The 19,456-nt window shown below is 48.3% G+C and overlaps 3 protein-coding genes across 7 annotated transcripts; all 3 read left to right on the top strand.

Annotated features, from left to right (window-relative positions):
* The first annotated feature begins 488 nt into the window (after positions 1–488).
* Positions 489–8,381, top strand: PA2G4 (proliferation-associated 2G4). Of its 2 annotated transcripts, none has more exons than XM_082636625.1 (14): positions 489–741; positions 2,624–2,752; positions 3,014–3,119; positions 3,212–3,281; positions 3,529–3,621; positions 4,975–5,038; positions 5,283–5,361; positions 5,514–5,592; positions 5,677–5,810; positions 6,483–6,577; positions 6,703–6,830; positions 6,993–7,046; positions 7,262–7,328; positions 8,090–8,381. In XM_082636625.1, exons 1-13 carry the CDS (start codon positions 654–656, stop codon positions 7,325–7,327), a joined length of 1,185 nt encoding a protein of 394 aa, XP_082492751.1. In that variant the 5' UTR covers positions 489–653; the 3' UTR covers position 7,328; positions 8,090–8,381. The 2 variants fall into 2 exon arrangements, with proteins under 2 accessions (XP_082492751.1, XP_082492752.1); XM_082636626.1 differs by having other exon boundaries at positions 8,165–8,381.
* A 1,615-nt stretch (positions 8,382–9,996) lies between these two features.
* On the top strand, positions 9,997–11,257 carry LOC309812686 (uncharacterized protein). 3 transcript variants are annotated; one of them, XM_082636629.1, is made up of 4 exons: positions 9,997–10,089; positions 10,203–10,227; positions 10,610–10,632; positions 10,908–11,257. In XM_082636629.1, exons 1-4 carry the CDS (start codon positions 10,012–10,014, stop codon positions 11,085–11,087), a joined length of 306 nt encoding a protein of 101 aa, XP_082492755.1. In that variant the 5' UTR covers positions 9,997–10,011; the 3' UTR covers positions 11,088–11,257. The 3 variants fall into 3 exon arrangements, 2 of the variants coding, with proteins under 2 accessions (XP_082492755.1, XP_082492754.1); XM_082636628.1 differs by having other exon boundaries at positions 10,203–10,226; positions 10,591–10,632; XR_014295375.1 differs by lacking the exons at positions 9,997–10,089; positions 10,203–10,227 and adding an exon at positions 10,255–10,394.
* A 412-nt stretch (positions 11,258–11,669) lies between these two features.
* Positions 11,670–15,576, top strand: ZC3H10 (zinc finger CCCH-type containing 10). 2 transcript variants are annotated; one of them, XM_082635901.1, is made up of 3 exons: positions 11,670–11,768; positions 12,534–12,597; positions 14,042–15,576. In XM_082635901.1, exon 3 carries the CDS (start codon positions 14,097–14,099, stop codon positions 15,393–15,395), a length of 1,299 nt encoding a protein of 432 aa, XP_082492027.1. In that variant the 5' UTR covers positions 11,670–11,768; positions 12,534–12,597; positions 14,042–14,096; the 3' UTR covers positions 15,396–15,576. The 2 variants fall into 2 exon arrangements, with proteins under 2 accessions (XP_082492027.1, XP_082492028.1); XM_082635902.1 differs by having other exon boundaries at positions 14,045–15,576.
* Positions 15,577–19,456: the final 3,880 nt, after the last annotated feature.

Below are 19,456 nucleotides of genomic sequence, written 5' to 3' on the forward strand. Positions count from 1 at the left end.
GTTCTCCCAGCACCTGAGGACGAGCGGACTGGCCGGGCCGGTCCCTCCTGCCGCTCCAGGGATCCGGGGAAGGGCGTACCCGGCCTCCCCGCCCTTAACGCAATCTCCCCGACTCGCCTCGGCTCCACCCTGCCCCGCAGCCTCCAAACACACTTCCCCGCCGTAGCTCCGCCCCTTCTCCCTTAGCCCGTCCCTCTCTATTACGGGTTCTCGCTCAGCGCTCCTGGTGATTGTGGTTTTTCCGGGAGAGACCACGCTTCCCCTCACGCTCTCCAACGGCTCCGCCTTCCCGCCGGAGCCTGACCCTTCCCAGCGTGCTCGGCGATTCCGGCGTGCGAGGCCCTCGGAGGGCAAGGCCCCAGGGCCTGGCTTAGGGACGCGAAAGGCAGGCTGGGAATTGTAGTTTAATAGCCCGCGAGGGGGGCTAGAGGCTGGCGGTAGGAGGGACTCGTTGTCCCAGCGTGCCCTGCGCCTCAGCCCGCGCGCTCGCAGTTTCTCGCTCTCGCCCGCCCTCCGCTCTCTAGCTTGCTCGCGCTTTTGCTCGCGCTCTCCTCGCGGATCGAAGGGACTGTAGCAACAGCCTGTGGCTGGGAAGGGCGACAGAGGCGGCGGTTCAGGAGAAACGAAGCTGCAGTGGTGGTGGTGGTGGGAAGATGTCGGGCGAGGACGAGCAGCAGGAGCAAACTATCGCCGAGGACCTGGTCGTGACCAAGTATAAGATGGGGGGCGACATTGCCAACCGTGAGTGCGGCCTCAGGGGTCCGGAGATCGAGGCTGGGAGAGGCAAGGGGGACGGTGTTGAGCTGGCCCCCGAGGGACTGGAGCGGTGGGGTCATGCAGTGTGGGCTAGTGAGGGCCCCGCGCAGGTCTGCTGGAGGTGGCGTGGTGGGGAGGCTCCGTGTCACGCCTGGGACCTGAGAGGCTAGGCCTGGGCTGGAGTCTCTGGAGATGCGGGCGGGTGAGCGGGCAGCCGGGAGGGGCGGAGAGCTGGGCCTCCGGCCGGCTCCAACCCTAGGCGGTTGGTAAGGAGGCGAGGCGGATCTCCTGCCCCTCACCCTTCAGTCCGGATCTCTGTCTCTGATTTTGGCAGCAGCGAAGCCATCTCGAAAAGGAAGCGCCCCTCTATTTTGAAGCGGCTCTCCGCCGTCAGGAGCCTAGCCGGCACGTGTTGCCAGGTCCCCTGCGGATCGCCGGCTCCCTCCGCTGTGGTCCCTGACACCAGCTTCCCTACCACGTGCTTTGTTGTAGTTTTTCGTTCTTTACTTCAGCTCCTTCCTTGGTGGGGGCCGCCTTCTACTCTTGGGCCAGCTCAGGGACCGTTGGAGGGCACCCCATAACTCTTGGAGATGTATCTCACTGTTCTCAAAGTTATTCATCACTACCTCCAATCTGCGCAGATGGCTTTAGTTAGTCGTCAAATTTGATTGTTCTCAAGGGTTTCACAACTTTAGGAGTGTTTTGAGGTCCTTCTCCCCCCAACTAGGCAAACCTGTGAATAGTACTGTTGAAGCGGGGGGGACTGATGTTAGAATCTCAGAATATTAGGACTGTGCTCTGACTTACTCAGCAGCTGCCTGCCACTCTGGACAGATGTCTCACTTTCTGTCTTCTCTCTTTCCAATTTAAAACCCAGTTAGGGGGACAGAAAGTGCTTGTCTTTGGGCTTTTAAATGGTTTTGACAGTAAAGATAGGCATTTAGGATGCCTTTGATCCTATGGCTGAAAACCTGAGTTTTTCAGACTTCCAAAGAATCACCAAAACTTGGATAACAGAAATCAAATCTGAAGTCCAGGATGGGCCATGGAGAGGGTATCCGGTGAACAAAACAATGCTTTATAACATAATGGACATGTAGTGGTTTGAATCAGAAAAAAAATTTTTTTCCCTCTTGCAGTTTATAACTTCTGAGGCACTTGTGATTCCAGATACCAGTTTGAAACTCTTTGGGGTCACACACCTCTTTGAAACCTGCTAAAAGCAGAGCTTGCTGAAGCCCAGGGACCTTAGTTAACTCTTTGGGGTCACATACCTCTTTGAAACCTGCTAAAAGCAGAGCTTGCTGAAGCCCAGGGACCTTAGTTTAAGCCTCCTTGACTTGTTATTTGAAGAAATAAGTCTACATAAATTGGGATTACTAACATCTAATTGGGGTGTCTGGGAAGGGAAGAAGGTAGCATTTAACAGTGCATCAGCTTGGAGTCAGCAATTGTATGTCTACCTTCCTGTTGTCCCTGATGCCTATAAATTTCCTCCAGGCTGCTTTGCATGTATGTTGGATACCTTGGTGAGAACCCCCTTGAAGTTCACAATCCTGTCCTACCACACCACAGATACCATCTTTGAAAGTCTCCCTTGCCTAAGGAGACAGATGGTGCATACCCAGTTGTCACACTATATAGGGGAGGAAAGGAAGGTAGAGATTTATTTCAGGAAAGGAAGGTAGAGATTTCGAGATTATAGGGAGGTACATTGCAAGGGACAAAACTTATTCCCTCTTTCATCCTTTGAGCAATGGCACTAGGGAATATTAGAATATTAGAAACTCTAAGTCCAACTTCTAGGTGTTTCTTGGATGGTAACTTACACAACACATGCAGGACTGATACGGGGTTCTGTTCCCAGGGGTACTTCGGTCTTTGGTGGAAGCATCCTGTTCAGGTGTGTCGGTACTGAGCCTGTGTGAGAAAGGTGATGCCATGATAATGGAAGAGACAGGGAAGATTTTCAAAAAAGAAAAAGAAATGAAGAAAGGTAAAAACAATCCCCCACGAATTTCCTAAGTTTGACCCTTATTCAGCCCTGTTTGTTTTATTGTAATGATGCAACCCCTACCCCAGCACTCGTTGAGATATTTGGAGATTTGGAATGGCAAGGGGGATTCAAGCAGTTTCCCACCCAATCCAAACTGGTCAAGCTTAAGCAAGACCCTGAAGAAAATCCACTCATCTTTCTGAGGGGCAACAGGGCTCCAAGAGAGTGAGCAAGGCAGTAAGGCTGATTGTCTCTTTACAGGTATTGCCTTTCCCACCAGCATTTCAGTAAATAACTGTGTATGTCACTTCTCCCCTTTGAAGAGCGACCAGGACTATATTCTCAAGGAAGGTGACTTGGTAAAAATGTAAGCTTAAACTATTTTAGAGCACTTGTCTTTTTCCTAAGCATTCACAGTAGTGCCAGTTGCTAATGCTGTACTCTGCTCTTGCTTTTCAGCGACCTTGGGGTCCATGTGGATGGCTTCATCGCTAATGTGGCTCACACTTTTGTGGTTGATGTAGCTCTGGTAGGTGGACCACTTTGAACTCTGTTCAGCCGGTGGGGAGTGGGGGAGGGCGCACTGCTGCTCGCTTCTTATCCCCAGCCCCACCACCACGCAAGTTTTGAGAGAGTATCTAGAGAAATGAAAGGGGAAAGGGTGTATTCTCTCCTGACCACTGGCTGTGTAATGGACACAAACAGATATTAACTGAAAGACCAGCTGAGTTAAAGAGCTTTCCAGGAAGGCACTCACTGCATTTCCTTATCTACAGGGGACCCAAGTAACAGGGCGGAAAGCAGATGTCATTAAGGCAGCTCACCTTTGTGCTGAAGCTGCCCTACGCCTGGTCAAACCTGGAAACCAGGTAAGCTGTTGAGTCCAACTCCAAAGCTTGTTAGAGCCAAAGATGCATTAGGCATCTACAGCTATTCTGTACTGAAAGAGAAGAGGCAGGAATTAAAGAGTAATACCAAAGAGCAGTTAAATCTGAGTGCCTACCTTAGATGGTATCATGCTAGGTGTAAGGGGATATGTGGTCCCTTTCTCATGGAGCCTGTAGAGATCCTTTTTTCATATTTTGGATGTGCATCTTTCCCCAGAATAATTTGAGATAGAGAGCTTACAATAAAACACAGATACCACAGTTTTAAAACTCAATTTTAAAAGCTTATAAAACAAAAATCATAATAGTACCAGTAAATTGGTGGCAAAGAGGCCAAAGCCCCTTGCAAGACAATATTAGGAAGCCCAGGGATCATAATCTGCTCATTAATTCATACAATTCAGTCTGTTAGACTATTAGTGGAGATTTTCCCCTAACACTTAGATTTCAGAGACCTGTTCAATACTTAAAGCATCCTCTTTTTTTCTGTGCTCTCTTCTTTACACTTTTCATCAGTTTGTCCCCATTGTAACTTAATTGCATCATTTTTACTTAAACCTCTGTTGTAGGTTTCTTACAGTGGTACCTACTTCATAGAGCTACCATAAAGCACTTTGAACGGTACTTGGCACATAGTAAGCCCTTGTGTCAGCTATTATTATTTTGCACGTTAATTATTTTTATTATTTATATACTGTGTCTTTTCATTATTTATATTGTGTCTTTTCACTGGAAGGTACTGTTAATATAGTGGCTGTTGTCTGGCTATGACATTAGACTTTCTGGATTCTCACCCTGTTGCCACCCCCTACTGATTTTAAATAACTTCAAGTTCAAATTTCCTCATCCGTAAAGTGGGGAAAATTAAATTGTGCCTTATTATCACATGGCTGTGAAGATCAAGATCATCCATGTAAAAAAGAGTTTCTGTACCCTTTCAACAGGTTAAAATTCCAGGTATAATGGACTAAACACTGTGGTCAGAAAACCTGGGTTTATACCAGGTTCTTTTGGTTAACTGGTTTAACCCTGGGCAAATCATGTAACCTTTCTGAGCCTCAGTTTCCTCCTCTAGACTGGGTTGTAGATCTGCGCTATTCACCTTACAGAATCGTTATCTAAGTAGACCATCTTCGTGAAAGTGCTTTGTAAAATGGTATGCAAATGTAATTTCTAGGCTCTAGGGATGATAGGGCCTATGAAGTGAAAACCAATGAGAATCATTGCACTTGCTTGAGGATATTAGATCTCTCAGTTCTTTTATGCTTCTTGTTCTCATGGTAGACAACTTACTAGCCCCCGTATCTTATCTTTTATTTGATCTTGTACTTCTAGAACACACAAGTGACAGAAGCCTGGAACAAAGTTGCCCACTCATTTAATTGCACACCAATAGAAGGTGAGACCTCAGATAGTAGGATTGGGGGTCTAAGTATGAGTGGTTTTGCAGAATTAAGACTTTCGCTCCCTTGAGGATCCATCTTGGCTCTGACATAATCCAAGCCAAAAACCTCAGTGCCCTGTGTTTCCATAGCCAGGCACTTTGCTCTCATTGTCTGCTCCATGACTCTACTTGGGTGGGTGGGTTGGAAACCTTTTGGGATTCCAGGTGAGTGGTACCATAGACTTTGTCCGATCTGCAGGTATGTTGTCACACCAATTGAAGCAGCATGTCATCGATGGAGAGAAAACCATTATCCAGAATCCCACAGACCAGCAGAAGTAGGTGCCCTGTATCCCACCCTGTACCTTCTGTCATACCAGACTAGTCATGAACTTATCCTTCCATACTCCAGGCTAATCTTATCTACTTTCTACTCTAAACACCAGGAATTACTTATTGCTCTTTTTGGTTCCCTTTCTGTTCCTTTTAGGAAGGACCATGAGAAAGTTGAATTTGAGGTACATGAAGTATATGCTGTGGATGTTCTCGTCAGCTCAGGAGAGGGCAAGGTGAGGAATGTTTACCAGAGCTAGCAGCGGGGGCGGCTGAGGGTATGTTCCAAGAGCACCAGACCAAACTGTGATCTTTTTTAGGCCAAGGATGCAGGACAGAGAACCACCATTTACAAAAGAGACCCTTCTAAGCAGTATGGCCTGAAAATGAAAACTTCTCGTGCCTTCTTCAGTGAGGTTGAAAGGCGTTTTGATGCCATGCCTTTTACTTTAAGGTACTACTGCACTTCGCAAGCACAGGGCTTGGAACCAGTCTGACCCATAGACCACACACCCAGGAGCACTCTTTTTTATTTATTTATTTTTTATTTATTTTTTATTTATTTATTTATTTTTCATTTATTTTTGGCTGTGTTGGGTCTTCCTTGCATGCATGCTTTCTCTAGTTGCGGCGAGCGGGGGCTACTCTTCATTGCGGTGCGCGGGCTTCTCATTGTGGTGGCTTCTCTTGTTGTGGAGCATGGGCTTTAGTCACGCGGGCTTCAGTAGTTGTGGCTCGCGGGCTCTAGAGCGCAGGCTCAGTAGTTGTGGCACCCAGGCTTAGTTGCTCCACGGCATGTGGGAACTTCCCGGACTAGGGCTCGAACCTGTGTCCCCTGCATTGGCAGGCGGATTCTTAACCACTGCGCCACCAGGGAAGCCCCCAGGAGCACTTTTCCTTCCCCCACCTTTCCCTCCCTCTCTTTCCTCTCCTGCCTAGGCTTGTAGCTCCAGCCTGTGTGCATGCCTTCTCTCCCTCTCGCCATCTCCCTCTCATAGAAGGTAGTGTAAAAAAGCAATCCTACGCATGATTTCTGCCTGAGGGTAGGAGTTATTTAAAAACATGAGCAAAATGGTAAGACATAATAAGGAGATAAGGATACCTGAGTTTGTCTCTCCCTCCCCAGAGCATTTGAAGATGAGAAGAAGGCCCGCATGGGTGTGGTGGAGTGCGCCAAACACGAACTGCTACAACCATTTAATGTTCTCTATGAGAAGGAGGGTGAGTTCTAAGAAGAGAGTTGTACTTTGGAGCTCCTGATTATGGTCCCCTCCTCCCTATAGCTCACAGAAAAAAGGATGGATGACAAGGGAACATTTTATCAAAATACTTTGTTTCTCTCATAGGTGAATTTGTTGCCCAGTTTAAATTTACAGTTTTGCTTATGCCCAATGGCCCCATGCGGATAACCAGTGGTCCCTTTGAGCCTGACCTTTATAAGTCTGAGATGGAGGTCCAGGATGCAGAGCTCAAGGTTAGTGTGGGATGGAAAGGGGCGGGCACGTGGCACTTGTCTTGGGAGTGAGGGATAAGTGATGGGAAGGTCCTGAAGAGAGCTACAGTGCTGAGAGTAGCACTTGGTATTTGCTCCACATTCCTCAAAATTTGTTTTCCTTCTTCCTTCTATACGTTCCAGGCCCTCCTCCAGAGTTCGGCAAGTCGGAAAACCCAGAAAAAGAAAAAAAAGAAGGTTCGTTACAATCATCCCTCTCTGGCAGGGTGAACCTGATCCCTCTTTATTCCACCTTCCTGGGTCATGGTGGGTGTATAGATTTCTGTATGTCCTTATTTCTCCCCGTCTCAGCCCTGACCTAGAGAATTAGGATATTTTTGTCCTTGGTCCCCCAGACACTACCCTAAGTTGGAAACTGACATGTCTTCTCCCTCTCCTTTCCATGAATGTAGGCCTCTAAGACTGCAGAGAATGCCACCAGTGGGGAAACTTTAGAAGAAAATGAAGCTGGGGACTGAGGTGGGTCCCATCCCCCCAGCTTGCCACTCCTGCCTCATCCCCTTCCCACCACACCCCAGGCTCTGTGAAGTGCAGTTCGTCTTCTCCACCCAGGACCACCAGCAGAGCGGGGTCTCCCTGTCCTCATCCCAGTCCCCCAACCCAGCCCCCTTCCAACAACAACCAGCTCCAACTGACTCTGGTCTTGGGAGGCCAGGCTTCCCAGCCATCGAAGACTACTTTAAATAGAAAAGAGAAATTGAATAATAAATTCAGGAGTCAAAATCCATCGTCTTCAAGCCCCTCTTTGTAGCCTTTTTCTACTATTCTCTGCTTGGTCGAGGTTTATGACCCTACAACAGAACGGGGAAGAGGCTAAAGTAGCCACCACCACTAAAAACTCAGCTGAAATTTTTTTATACCACTCCAGTGTCAGCATTTTCCCATCTGTTGGGGCTTGTTCCTCTTTTCCCACTCTCCCCAAGTATTTTATCAGGCCTCAAAATAGAGGAGCTATTCTTCAGACTGTTTTTCTTCACATGTGGCAGATTCCTTTTATGATCCAGGCTGTCTAGTCAGGCCCCTCCCATTTTTAGGAGCTGGAGCCTGCGTTTACCAAGGGATTCTCATCTATCAAATGGATCCTCATTTGTAAATCTTTGTAGTCAATTTTGTTCTGCAGGACATTTTTTTCCCCCGCCACAAGGCTGTAAAGAAGTAATCCATCTCAACCATGTCCATTTCTTTGGAGTCAATGGGATTCTTCCCTTGCTCTATCTTAGAAACCTGAGTCGGAAGCTCCACTGTGGTTTTGTTCCCTGTTTGAAATATTTTGACCTCCCTTTCTTGAAAGAAAGACCTGGAACCAGAGGAGCAGACTGATTGAAGAGACAAAACTCCTGGCTTTCTGAAGCTGTGGACTTGGATGAATTGCTAGGGGTTTGGAGAGAAAGGTGATGAATTTCAGTACCTCTGGCATGCTGTCCCAGGGAACTAGGGCTCCTGCTAACTTACAAGGTTTTTAAACACATTGAAAATGACATGGCGTTAAAATAAATTTGGATTTGCTCATAATCATGTGTCTTTGTTTGCTGCTCGTATTTGATGGCGGTGGGAGAGTGTGAGTTGAAGTGATGATCATTTGGAACCTGTTTTGTGTTTTGTTTTGTTTTGTTTGGCATGCAGAATCTTAGTTCCCCGACCAGGGATTGAACCCATGCAGAATCTTAACCACTGGACTGCCAGGGAAGTCCCTGGAACCAGTTTTCTATAGCCATATTTTACCTTTCTAAAACAAGGAATACCTTGGGTTGGGGAGACAAATCCTGGGTTCTCTGAAAAGAGTACATTTTCTATGGGACTTTGTGATTTAGTTTTCTGAAGTAAAAACATAAACCTTGCTGCCGACACTGTTCAGGACATTAATGTTTACTGCAAAAAATAAGAACACTGTATGCAAGTGATTATCTTGATTTAGGAAGCCAGGAAGAATGCATTTAGTGTTATGCAATTTTTCAGGGCCAGCCTGAGATTGGATGGGTAATTTGTATTAGAGCATCTTACATATGAGGCATTGCTGACCTGAAGATACTATGCTGAACGAAACTGAACACATCCCTTCATGAGAACTTACAGACAGTGGGCAATCAACAGGTGAGATCCCAGTGGATTTGATATAAAAATAATCCTGGGGTTTTTTGTTTTCAAACACATTACCTTCTGCTGGTGACAATACTAGAACCGCTTAAGCACTTGGAACAAGGGCCCTAAATTTAGAAACCTTGTTTTTCCAGAGCTAAAAAGTGAAATTTTATAAAGGGAAACCACTAAAAAAGGGATTATAACAAGCCGTACCATATCTTACAGTGAATAAGGTGAAGTCTGTATGATGAAGGGTTCTCTTTCATCCTTCATAACTGTAGCCAAATCTTTGGGTGTCTTTTCCGGGTACTTCTGACCTAACCATACCGTGAGACTGGGAAGTTGTCTTGCCACCAAATACCATTCTTGCCTTAAAGAAATGTGTAGCTCATCTTGCTTCCCCTCTGTCCATTGATTTGATTTTCACCCTATGCAGAAGGAGAATCACTTAAGTATTTTCTGAACAAGATGCATCGTGGCCAGGAATATAGTGGCAATCTGCCTCAGGCATTGTAGAGAAAGACCGGACTTGGCTAGGAAAAGAGTTTATCTTCGATAGTTACAAAGGTCTCTGTAGTATGACAGCTTTCTCGACTCCTCACTTTACATCCTTACAATGTTCTGAAATCTTAGGACCTTTGTAAGTTCCAAAATAGAATCTCCCTGCAGCAATTTAGTTTAGAAAATAAGGTTAAAAAAAAAAAAAGAAGGTAAACCAGTAAAACAAATCAGGAGTTTTTGTTCAATCTGCACCTATCCATAGTAAAATGGAGGATATCGCCAGCAAACTGCAACTCCCATGAAGCAATGAGAGGGAAGGCGGAAGTAGCTGTCCTTTGCTCGTTTGCACCTCTAGGTCTCTTATTGGAAATATGTGCTCATATTTAAATAATACAGTATCCTCATAATAAAACTGGGGGAAGGGGAATTTTGTAACTCAAACTCAAAATACTTTTCCAACAGAACTTTCCTAATTCAATCACTTCTCAGGTACCTAAGGCCGAAAGCTATTGTTACTCCCCTCGGGCAGCCCCGCCCCTAGGGGCAGGGCGAGACAGCGGAAATGACGACAGTGAGCGTCCCATTAAATATCCATAGGCGGGGCTCTAGCCCTCTCTCGGCCTTAGCGCCATCTTCGGAGGTGAGTGTCTGTGCTGCTGTGTTCGGATTCCGAGTGCAATCCGTTAACATCTCATCTCTGCACTTACCATCGTTATAGCAAACTAACTGCAGACTTTTTTTCTTTCCCCGTAGAAACCTCCGCGCCATGAGAGCGAAGGTAAGCAGTCCCTGGCAGTGAGCTGAGGCTGTAAAGAATTGGCGATTGTGGGGGTAGACCTTGGCAAGGGAAGTCCGGCATCGTTCCGGGATCGCTGGTTTCTCAAGAGTGCCCAAGATATGTTGGGAGAGGAGGGATAGTTTGGGGAGAAGCAAAGGAAGTGGTGGGTAAGTGCTGTGGTGAGAGAGGCTGGAAGTGCGAGAGAGGGCGGGAGTAGAAGAGCGCATGCGGGATTCGGGGTTTTACGTCTGGGATCCGGGTGGGAGTCCAAGTTGTTGATGTGGTTACTCATATAATGCTCTTCATATCCCTGCCTAAACTTGTTACTAAAACTAATGATACCTTGTTTCATTCTCTGCCTCTGGTTATGATCGGTTGCCAGTGGAGGAAGAAGCGAATGCGCAGGTATGCTGAGACGTTTCCAGTACAGGAGGGGGGAAGTGGAGCGCGCCTTGGATAAAACTTGGGAGGAACATTTGGTTTAGAAACGTAAAAGATCTTTAGGTGAAAAACGTTATGAGCATTGACTGGCCAAAGCCAGGAGTTGGGACACAAGACGGTAGCATCGTATTGTTTGTTGATTTTACCCGTCCCTTGTATTGTGTCTAGATGTAAAATGGGAGGGAAAGACTGAACTCGGGTTTGTGGGCAGGAGGTGTATTCTTATGTCTGGTTTTCAGGCTGAAGCGCAAAAGAAGAAAGATGAGGCAGAGGTCCAAGTAAACTTGTACACCCATGGAAGCCACGGGAGCAGAAACAAGGGAAGCCAGAGGCCAGGGTCGCTGGTACAAATTGTTGGACTGCTTGCCTACTGTCTAGAACTTGTCTCAGTGGATCTGGAACATCGATGGCCATTCTGATCGCCTCGACCGCCTTTGAGAGACCCACCTTGCTCGTATCAAAACGGTCCCTTTTGGTCCTTTGCCCTGGACCTTTGACATACTGGACTAGTTCTATTCTCAGTTGTGGCTGAATGTAACATGTAACAATAAATCATCTCTTTTGCTGTCTTAGCTGAAGAAAAAAATTCGTCTTGTGTGTTATGTGGTTTTTATGGTTCCATTGGCTGGGGATTCTGTACCAGTACAGTCGACCTCTCTACCCTGTGATGTAGAGGAAGTCAAGCAAGCTACTTAGGCTGCAAGTCGGGTGTGGGGGTTCCGGCCCTCGGAGCTGCTGGAGCATTGGGTGGCCCTTACTTCTTGGAAAGGGTGTTACACACGCCAGGAACAGTTTTCAAGTTGATCTCGCGGGCATAGGGGCAAAAAGTGGTTCCCCTCCTCCCTTGTCTAGGCCTGCATTACAAAGTCTCGCTTTGGGAGTTCTTTGCTGTTGGGTCGGGTTGCCATGGTGACGCGCAAAGCTTGCCGGGAACTTCCTGCGGCTTGCGCAAGTACTCGCACATCATAGAGTGTGGTTCCGGGTCTGGTGGCTAGAGTGTCATTTCTTCCGCAGGAAGCGGAAGGGCGATAGGGAAGGCGGCTCTTTGTCGAAGCTAGAGGACCGGCAGGCGGCAGCAGCAACTACGGCGGCGGCGGCAGGTGAGGGAGGCGGGAGACTTAGGTGGAGGCCGCGCCCGGAGGGGAGGAGTCGGGGCCGGCCCAGCGGCTGGGCTCGGCCGGGCTACACAAGGCCCCCCAGGACCGACTTGATCAGGGCCGAGTCCCTTTTCTGACTGACCCCGCTTCGCGAGCAAACGCCAGCTCCGTGACGTCACAGCCCTGCCCATCCCCTCTGCTTGATGTCACCTGGAGTCCCCTTCGCCGCTTCATTAAGTGCTCCCTTTAGTGTCCTATTCACCTGGTCCCCGGCTGAGCTCCGGAGGCACTGCACAGAACCTGCCAGGCTAGAGACATGCTGCGGTAAACTCCTAGGACTTTTTTCGCAAACTCTGGGGTGTTGCGAAGCGTCACAATCACCGCCCTCAAGTCTAATCCGCCATCGCACTGTCAGTCGCTGCCCTTGCACGGCTCCCTGTTCGGAGCTCCTAACCCCAACCCTAGGCCGGGCTTTGATCCCCACATCCTCCTTCACCTTGAGACGGGGTGCCCCTCACCCTTTGTTCACTCAGGGCTGGTTTTCCAACCCGTCCTCCTGGGCTCTCCAAATTAGTTCTGTTCCTTACTACTCTCTTCTTACCGGCAGCTTCTCCCTTTGACAGGGGAAGTTCAATTTGAATCCTAAGGAAATCTTGACGTGCCCAGAGCTCTTGCCATTTTGTCAGACTTCATTCTTATAACAACCACCCCGTAGTTCTCCATTCTTACCCCTTCTCACACCCAAGTCTCTGTTTTTCTCCTGTTCAGAACCCAGCAGTGATGTGGAGGTGGAGACCCACAGGAGCCCCGGACTTCACCTGAGCTACCTCAGGTATCAATCCTGGGAAAGTTGGGTGGGGAGGAACATCAGACATGATTATCAGCTTCTGGTGGGACTTGTAACACGGTTCAGGCTTGGATAGATGCCATTTATTTTTCACCAGGTCATTTCCCTTTTAGTGAAAATTTGTGCCTTCTCTTTTCCCACTTTTTCCCTTGATTCTGTCTTTCTGAGACTACCTCCCTTTGGAGGAAGATGACCCCTCTTTTACAGATTTTCTTGTAACTCTGGCCTGTGACCTAGTCGGTTCATTTTAGGGTTCATTTTGCCTTGTAGTCAAAGTCAAGGCAATGGACCGGGTGGTTGGGGGCGGTCAAGGCCAAAGAAATTGGAAAGATTCCCTTATACTCAAGGGGAAACAATATGAAGTTTTCCTATTTGAACAGCAGGGGGAGCCTGAAAAGGCTAGGAAAGGCTTAAGAGGTCAGACACGTGGTAGCAGGGACTCCGAGTCTTGTTGGCGGTGGGGAGAGGACAGCGCTAGAACCAGGGCAGTGGACTGACGTTCTTGAGCTCTTTTGGGAAAGAGGAGATTTTAAAAGCTTTTATAGAGTCTGTAAGTAAAGAACATCTTTATAGGGCAAGGAATGGTGTGGTTTGATGTCAGTAGCATCTTCCCATGGAGGGGTAGGAGGGGTGTAGAATGGGGAAAGAAAGGTCGCTTGTTCCTGTGAAAGTAACTCTTTCCTATTGCCTTGATCTTGCCACAAATGGTTTTGCCCTTTTGAGGTCTATAAGTAGAGATTCCAGCTGTAGAACTCTTCCCCTGAAATGGAGGGAGAGGGGGCTGACCACCCTAAAGTTGAGAATAATGGTAATCTGGGAGAGAATACCAAAAAATGACAGGTTTAGGTATTGCCCCCAAGCTGGTGATACCAGTCTTTTTACGCAGGATTTCCTGGGGTCTAGAGATCTGATACTTCACAGAGTCCTCACCTGAGATCCCATGGAAGAGGGGGTCAGGGAGGTAATGTCACCAGTACTCCATTATCCACAGCCCTTAGTAGCTCACCAACTTATCTTAGCCACTGTTCCCAGTCTCCTCTTGGCCTAATGAGACACCAACAGCCGTTTTAATTTTGATTCCACAACTTTAATAAGGTCAGTTCAGAAGGGGAAATAAAATCCAACACTGTTCTCTCCCTGCTCCCTCCTTGGCATGTCACCGTTAGTGAGATGAGGTAGCTTCACCCCAGCTCCCTCCCTCCGACCGCCAGGCAAGTGTGAATCATTCTGACCTAGACCAGGTGCACAGGGCCTGGGCAGGACTTCTGACAAGCCAGCCAGTCCAGGTAGAATTCTCATCCGTTAGATTCTCCATTTCCAGAGCCATTGTGCCTCTGGCCTGCCTCTTGCTGGACTGCCTGCCGTATAGTCAGCAAGAGTTTGGCCCCTCTGGAGGACTCCTGTTTGACACAGCTCTCCTCTTTCCTAGCAGTCACCAAGGGTGGCAAGAAAAGGAAGAAAGCCCTGAGTTGGGGGGGACCAGGATGCCTGACCGGGACAGCTATGCCAACGGCACTGGGAGCAGCGGTGGAGGCCCTGGAGGCGGTGGCAGCGAGGAGGCCAGTGGGACAGGGGCAGGCAGTGGCGGGGCCAGCTCAGATGCTATCTGTAGAGACTTCCTGAGGAATGTGTGCAAGCGAGGCAAGCGTTGCCGCTATCGCCATCCGGACATGAGTGAGGTGTCCAACTTGGGGGTGAGCAAAAACGAGTTCATCTTCTGCCACGACTTCCAGAACAAGGAGTGTAGCCGCCCAAACTGCCGATTCATCCATGGCTCCAAGGAGGATGAGGATGGCTATAAAAAGACAGGAGAACTTCCCCCTCGGCTGAGGCAGAAAGTGGCAGCCGGCCTGGGCCTTTCACCAGCTGACCTACCAAATGGGAAGGAGGAGGTCCCTATCTGCCGTGACTTTCTCAAGGGTGATTGCCAGAGAGGCGCCAAGTGCAAGTTCCGTCACCTGCAGCGCGATTTTGAGTTTGATGCCCGGGGTGGAGGAGGTGCTGGTGGTGGGGGCTCAACAGGCCCAGTTCCCCCAGGACGACGTCATGACCTCTATGATATCTACGACCTCCCTGACAGGGGCTTTGAGGACCATGAGCCAGGCCCCAAGCGCCGGCGAGGTGGATGCTGCCCCCCAGATGGCCCCCATTTTGAATCATATGAATACAGCCTGGCTCCACCCCGAGGGGTGGAGTGCAGGCTGCTAGAGGAAGAGAATGCCATGCTCAGGAAGCGGGTAGAGGAGCTAAAGAAGCAGGTCAGCAACCTTCTGGCCACCAACGAGGTACTGCTGGAACAAAATGCCCAGTTCCGCAATCAGGCTAAGGTCATGACCCTGAGCTCCACTGCACCAGCAACTGAGCAGACTCTGGCCCCCACCGTGGGCACTGTCGCCACTTTTAACCATGGCATCGCCCAGACTCACACTACTCTCAGCAGCCAGGCTCTACAGCCTCGCCCCGTGTCCCAGCAAGAACTGGTGGCCCCTGCGGGAGCTCCAGCTGCTCCCCCAGCTAATGCTGCACCGCCTGCCGCTCCACCACCCCCACCCCCACACTTGAACCCAGAGATCACGCCACTGTCGGCTGCTCTGGCTCAAACAATTGCCCAGGGAATGGCACCCCCACCTGTCTCCATGGCTCCTGTGGCTGTATCTGTGGCTCCTGTGGCTGTATCGATGGCCCAACCCTTGGCAGGAATCACAATGAGCCACACCACCACTCCCATGGTGACTTACCCCATTGCCTCCCAGAGCATGCGTATCACAGCCATGCCACACTGATGGGGCTAATGGACACTCCCCTGGTATAGCCTCCCAGGGCTGGGGTCGAGGGGCCCTTACCCACTCGCCTAGCCCTCCCAGGCCCTGTCCAAAGGGCTTACTCATGAACCAGGACAAGAGACTACAGGAGTTTGCTTCTGAGCAGGGGTTGGGTTGGTGTGTTTTCTCTCACCTCCCTTTTATGAGGGTCCTCTTGTCCATCTTCCTTCCAGCCGCACAGAGGGGGCTTGCATAGGAGTGCAGACTGAAGCCAGCAGAGGAAGGACTGACTGAGGGGCTGTGTGTTCTCTGATAGGAATTTGGGGGACATCGTTGGTCTTGTCCTCTCTTCTGCACAGCACAGGTTCCAGCACTGGCTTTGGAAGAAAAAAATACCCTGTCCAGAGGGGAAGCCAGGAAAGATTGGGAAGTGGGTGGCCAGGAGAGAAGGCCTGATAGGAGCCTTCAGATAATTTGGGGCCTAGCTGAGTTAGACAATACAGGAACTGCTCCTGGGCCCATGGGAAGGCGGGGACCATAGTACTCCAGCCCAGAGACTAGGGGAGCATTCATTACCTTGGCTTGGCCTGGACATCCATAGGGCAGGGCCCACCACGTTCCAAAGAAATAAAAAAATATATTTTTAACAAATGGAGGCAGTGGAAACTTGCTTAGATATTCTTTGTGGAAGATGGGAGCAGTAAATAGATCTCCTGCCAAAATGAAATAAAGACCTCACTCTCACATAGTGGTAAGGATGGATGGAGGCCAGTGAAGAAGGGTAGGGACCCAGAACAAGATCAGATGGGGCTTTGGGGAAGGTACTTCATGAGGTAAAAACATTGGAGCCACCTAGTCTTGTTTAAAAATAGTCCCATCTGTTTTGGTTTCTATCTGCACATACTATTCCCAGGTTGCCTTAGTAACCAGGGCTCCTAAGGTCATTTAGGGGGCAGGTACTAAGAAGGGTGGATGTGCTGGGAAATGGGAATGGGATATGTATCGACAGATCCTCCCCTTACTCAAACAGAGCAGGGCAGGTGGCAGTTGCTCTCTGAGTTGACAGCAGTGGATGTAACTCCTACCCCATCCCTTCCTCAGTCACCAGTGCCTTAAGCCTTCAAGGCTTAAGAGGTGCTGGGGAAAGGAGAGTTCTTCTGCGGACACAAGCCTCAGGGTTCGTCCCTTTCTTCCCCCTGCCTCCACATAGAACCACAGAGGTTTTAAATCCAATTAAGAGTCAGTAAGGCCAAGGGTCCCAGTAGCCAAACCTCAGTTCCTCCTCAGCTCATGGCTGATGGAGGGGAAACAACTCTAGTGTCTAGTTTATGGGACAGTGGATTTGGGGGTAGAGAGAGTGATCCTGGTTTGTTCTTTCTGCATCATATCTCCTGCTACCTCTTGCTCTCTTGTCTGGTTGATCACTCAGGTTACACCTGGGGTTGGAGATGGTGGGCTAGGTCAAGGCCAGTCATTTAAAAAAAAGGTGGGGCGGGGGGGGGCGCTGCAGCACTAAAGACTAAAAATGGGCAAATACTGAAATATTGTTTGTGGATTCTAAAAACCACACATTGATAAGCTTAATGTTGATTTTCTGGCACAATTCTGGTTTATTAAAAGAGATGGTTTATGAGCATTTAGACAAATGTGATCATAGATATCAACATGAATTCATCCTAGCCAAACCCTGACAAGCAAACTTTATTATTTTTTTGCCAAGTACCTCTAAAGAGATAGATTCGGGAAACTGTAGATGTCGTATGTACTTTATTAATGTGCTCCAGCTAAAGACCACCAGGAATACACCTGCAATTGAACAAGGTGGGTTTAATGCTCATTGCAGTGATGGAGAGAGGATGCCGTTTGGAACCACGGTGTGTCTTTCAAGAGGGTGTTAGAAAGGACCCTACAGGACTTGAACTTCATTAAGTGAGTTGGGGGAAGGTTCAAGGAAGTGGAGCTTCAATCTAAATTGAGTGCTGTCAGGGAAGCAGGGGAAATTCTGTAATTGCATATCTTTATCTTATCTAGAAAAAGGGCAGACTAAAGTGAAGCTGAAGCTGCATTAGCTGGGAGAGGGGGATGTTTGGTGTTTTGTGGTTTGCACACTGACCTTGTCTAGTGCTTAAACAAAATTGTGAAGTGATCTTGTTTTTTGTTTTTTGTGTTTTTTTGCAGTACGCAGGCCTCTCACTGCCGTGGCCTCTCCCGTTGCGGAGCACAGGCTCCGGACGCACAGGCTCAGCGGCCATGGCTCACGGGCCCAGCCGCTCCGTGGCATGTGGGATCTTCCCGGACCAGGGCACGAACCTGTGTCCCCTGCATCGGCAGGCGGACTCTCAACCACTGCACCACCAGGGAAGCCCAGATCTTGTTTTTTGCCTCACTTCATCACAGTCACTGAGTACTCTTGTCTGATATTGGTGTTTTGTGAGATTGTGTCCAACAGTACCTGTGAGCCCAGGTCAGCTCCTAATAATTCCAAAGCCTAGCTGTGTCAGGCCAGTTCCCAGATGTCAGGAACTGCTTTCCTCTTTCTCACCTGCTAAGTCATTGCAGATAAGAGAATAATTATGGGTCAGTTAACAGTAGAGTTTGATGGAATCAAAACTGAACATTTGTGCCTAGTAAATGTTGATTAGCCCATTCATGTTAGAGAAATCTCTAGGCTCTAGTGATATACCCAAGGGCTATGGGTTTTTTTTTAATTGTATAAAAATATGAAAAGCCCAATTACCAACAGTAACACAAGGAAACACTAAGTAATATGGAAAGTGTCTGTAACTTGTATTGACTAAATTAATCCAAAGGGTCAATTTGGATTGGCCGACCTTCCCTCTAAAAATTGCTTGAGCCTATCTGAGAAACAAATGCAGAGATCTATATTAGCAATAATTCATGTGAGAACAACATGGGACTTCCAATTGGCTGCAAAAAATTTAAATCTTATTCTTGGGCTTCCCTGGTGGCGCAGTGGTTGAGAGTCCGCCTGCCGATGCAGGGGACACGGGTTCACGCCCCGGTCTGGGAAGATCCCACATGCCGCGGAGCGGCTGGGCCCGTGAGCCATGGCCGCTGAGCCTGTGTGTCCGGAGCGTGTGCTCCGCAACGGGAGAGGCCATAATGAGAGGCCCGCGTACTGCAAAAAAATAAATAAATAAATAAATAAATAAATCTTATTCTTCATAATATGTCAGTTAATAAATACCAAGAGGCTGCTATATTCTAGGTACCTTTCTAGAAACTCCATAAGGGTAAAAGAACCATAGTTGTGCATTGTAAATATAGTAGTTCTACCACGTCTATCTGAGTGGAACCAGTTCTAAAGTAGTGTGTCTTCTTCTAAATAGTTTTTGCAGAGGGCCATTGGCAAACCAGTGGGGTATCTGAAAAAAACTGGCAAGAGAAGACTGAGGGTACACCCAATAGATGTCTTCAGATATATGAAGGGCTACCTAATGGAGAAAAAGGTCCTGTGTTGCTGCATAGGAAATAAGCAGAGAGTTCTAGAAAAATTGCAAACATGTGAGTACTTAATATAAACCAAGGTACTGTGCTAGGCACTTTACATGCAATATTTCACTGACACAATGGGCATTATTATTATACTTGTTTTGCAGAGGAGAAAGACTTAAAGAGGGTAATCAACCCAAGTCTCCACAACTAGTAAGGAATGGAACTAGGAATCTCTTCAGGCAGTCTGACTCCAGACTTGGCATAAGAAAGTTCTAATGATAGAGAGCCATCCAGCAATGGGACCACTACTTTCCAGTAACTTACAAGGAATAATACAGAGGAAGTTTCCTCAAATCCCGTTGCCCCTTCTTGGAGAGTAGGCTGGGACCAGATTACCACATCCAACCCTGGGAGGCAACTGTAGTTTACATATAAATGCAGATTGCAAAACCAGGAAGTCTAAGTGCTCTCCTCGCTTAGACACTTCCTCTAACAAATGGCCATCCTTTTTCGTGTTACCCACTTACTGCTTATCACCACCAGGTGGCACCTGGGCAGCAGAATTGTCAATGGGCGGGGACCCATCTTGTTTACTTGTTCTGGTGCCTTGCAGCTGCTGATTCTGT

Source organism: Mesoplodon mirus (genome assembly GCF_964341445.2).
Source record: "Mesoplodon mirus genome assembly, chromosome: 11".
Lineage (NCBI taxonomy): Eukaryota > Metazoa > Chordata > Mammalia > Artiodactyla > Ziphiidae > Mesoplodon > Mesoplodon mirus.

Bases quoted from the DNA above. Each gene is read 5' to 3' on its own strand.
- PA2G4 (XM_082636625.1), top strand. From the start codon at position 654: ATGTCGGGCGAGGACGAGCAGCAGGAGCAAACTATCGCCGAGGACCTG. The intron at 5,811-6,482 runs GTACTACTGCAC...CTCCCTCCCCAG, and splicing joins GCCATGCCTTTTACTTTAAG to AGCATTTGAAGATGAGAAGA. The intron at 6,578-6,702 runs GTGAGTTCTAAG...TTTCTCTCATAG, and splicing joins TGTTCTCTATGAGAAGGAGG to GTGAATTTGTTGCCCAGTTT.
- LOC309812686 (XM_082636628.1), top strand. From the start codon at position 10,012: ATGACGACAGTGAGCGTCCCATTAAATATCCATAGGCGGGGCTCTAGC. The intron at 10,090-10,202 runs GTGAGTGTCTGT...CTTTCCCCGTAG, and splicing joins CCTTAGCGCCATCTTCGGAG to AAACCTCCGCGCCATGAGAG. The intron at 10,633-10,907 runs GTATGCTGAGAC...TCTGGTTTTCAG, and splicing joins AGGAAGAAGCGAATGCGCAG to GCTGAAGCGCAAAAGAAGAA.
- ZC3H10 (XM_082635901.1), top strand. From the start codon at position 14,097: ATGCCTGACCGGGACAGCTATGCCAACGGCACTGGGAGCAGCGGTGGA.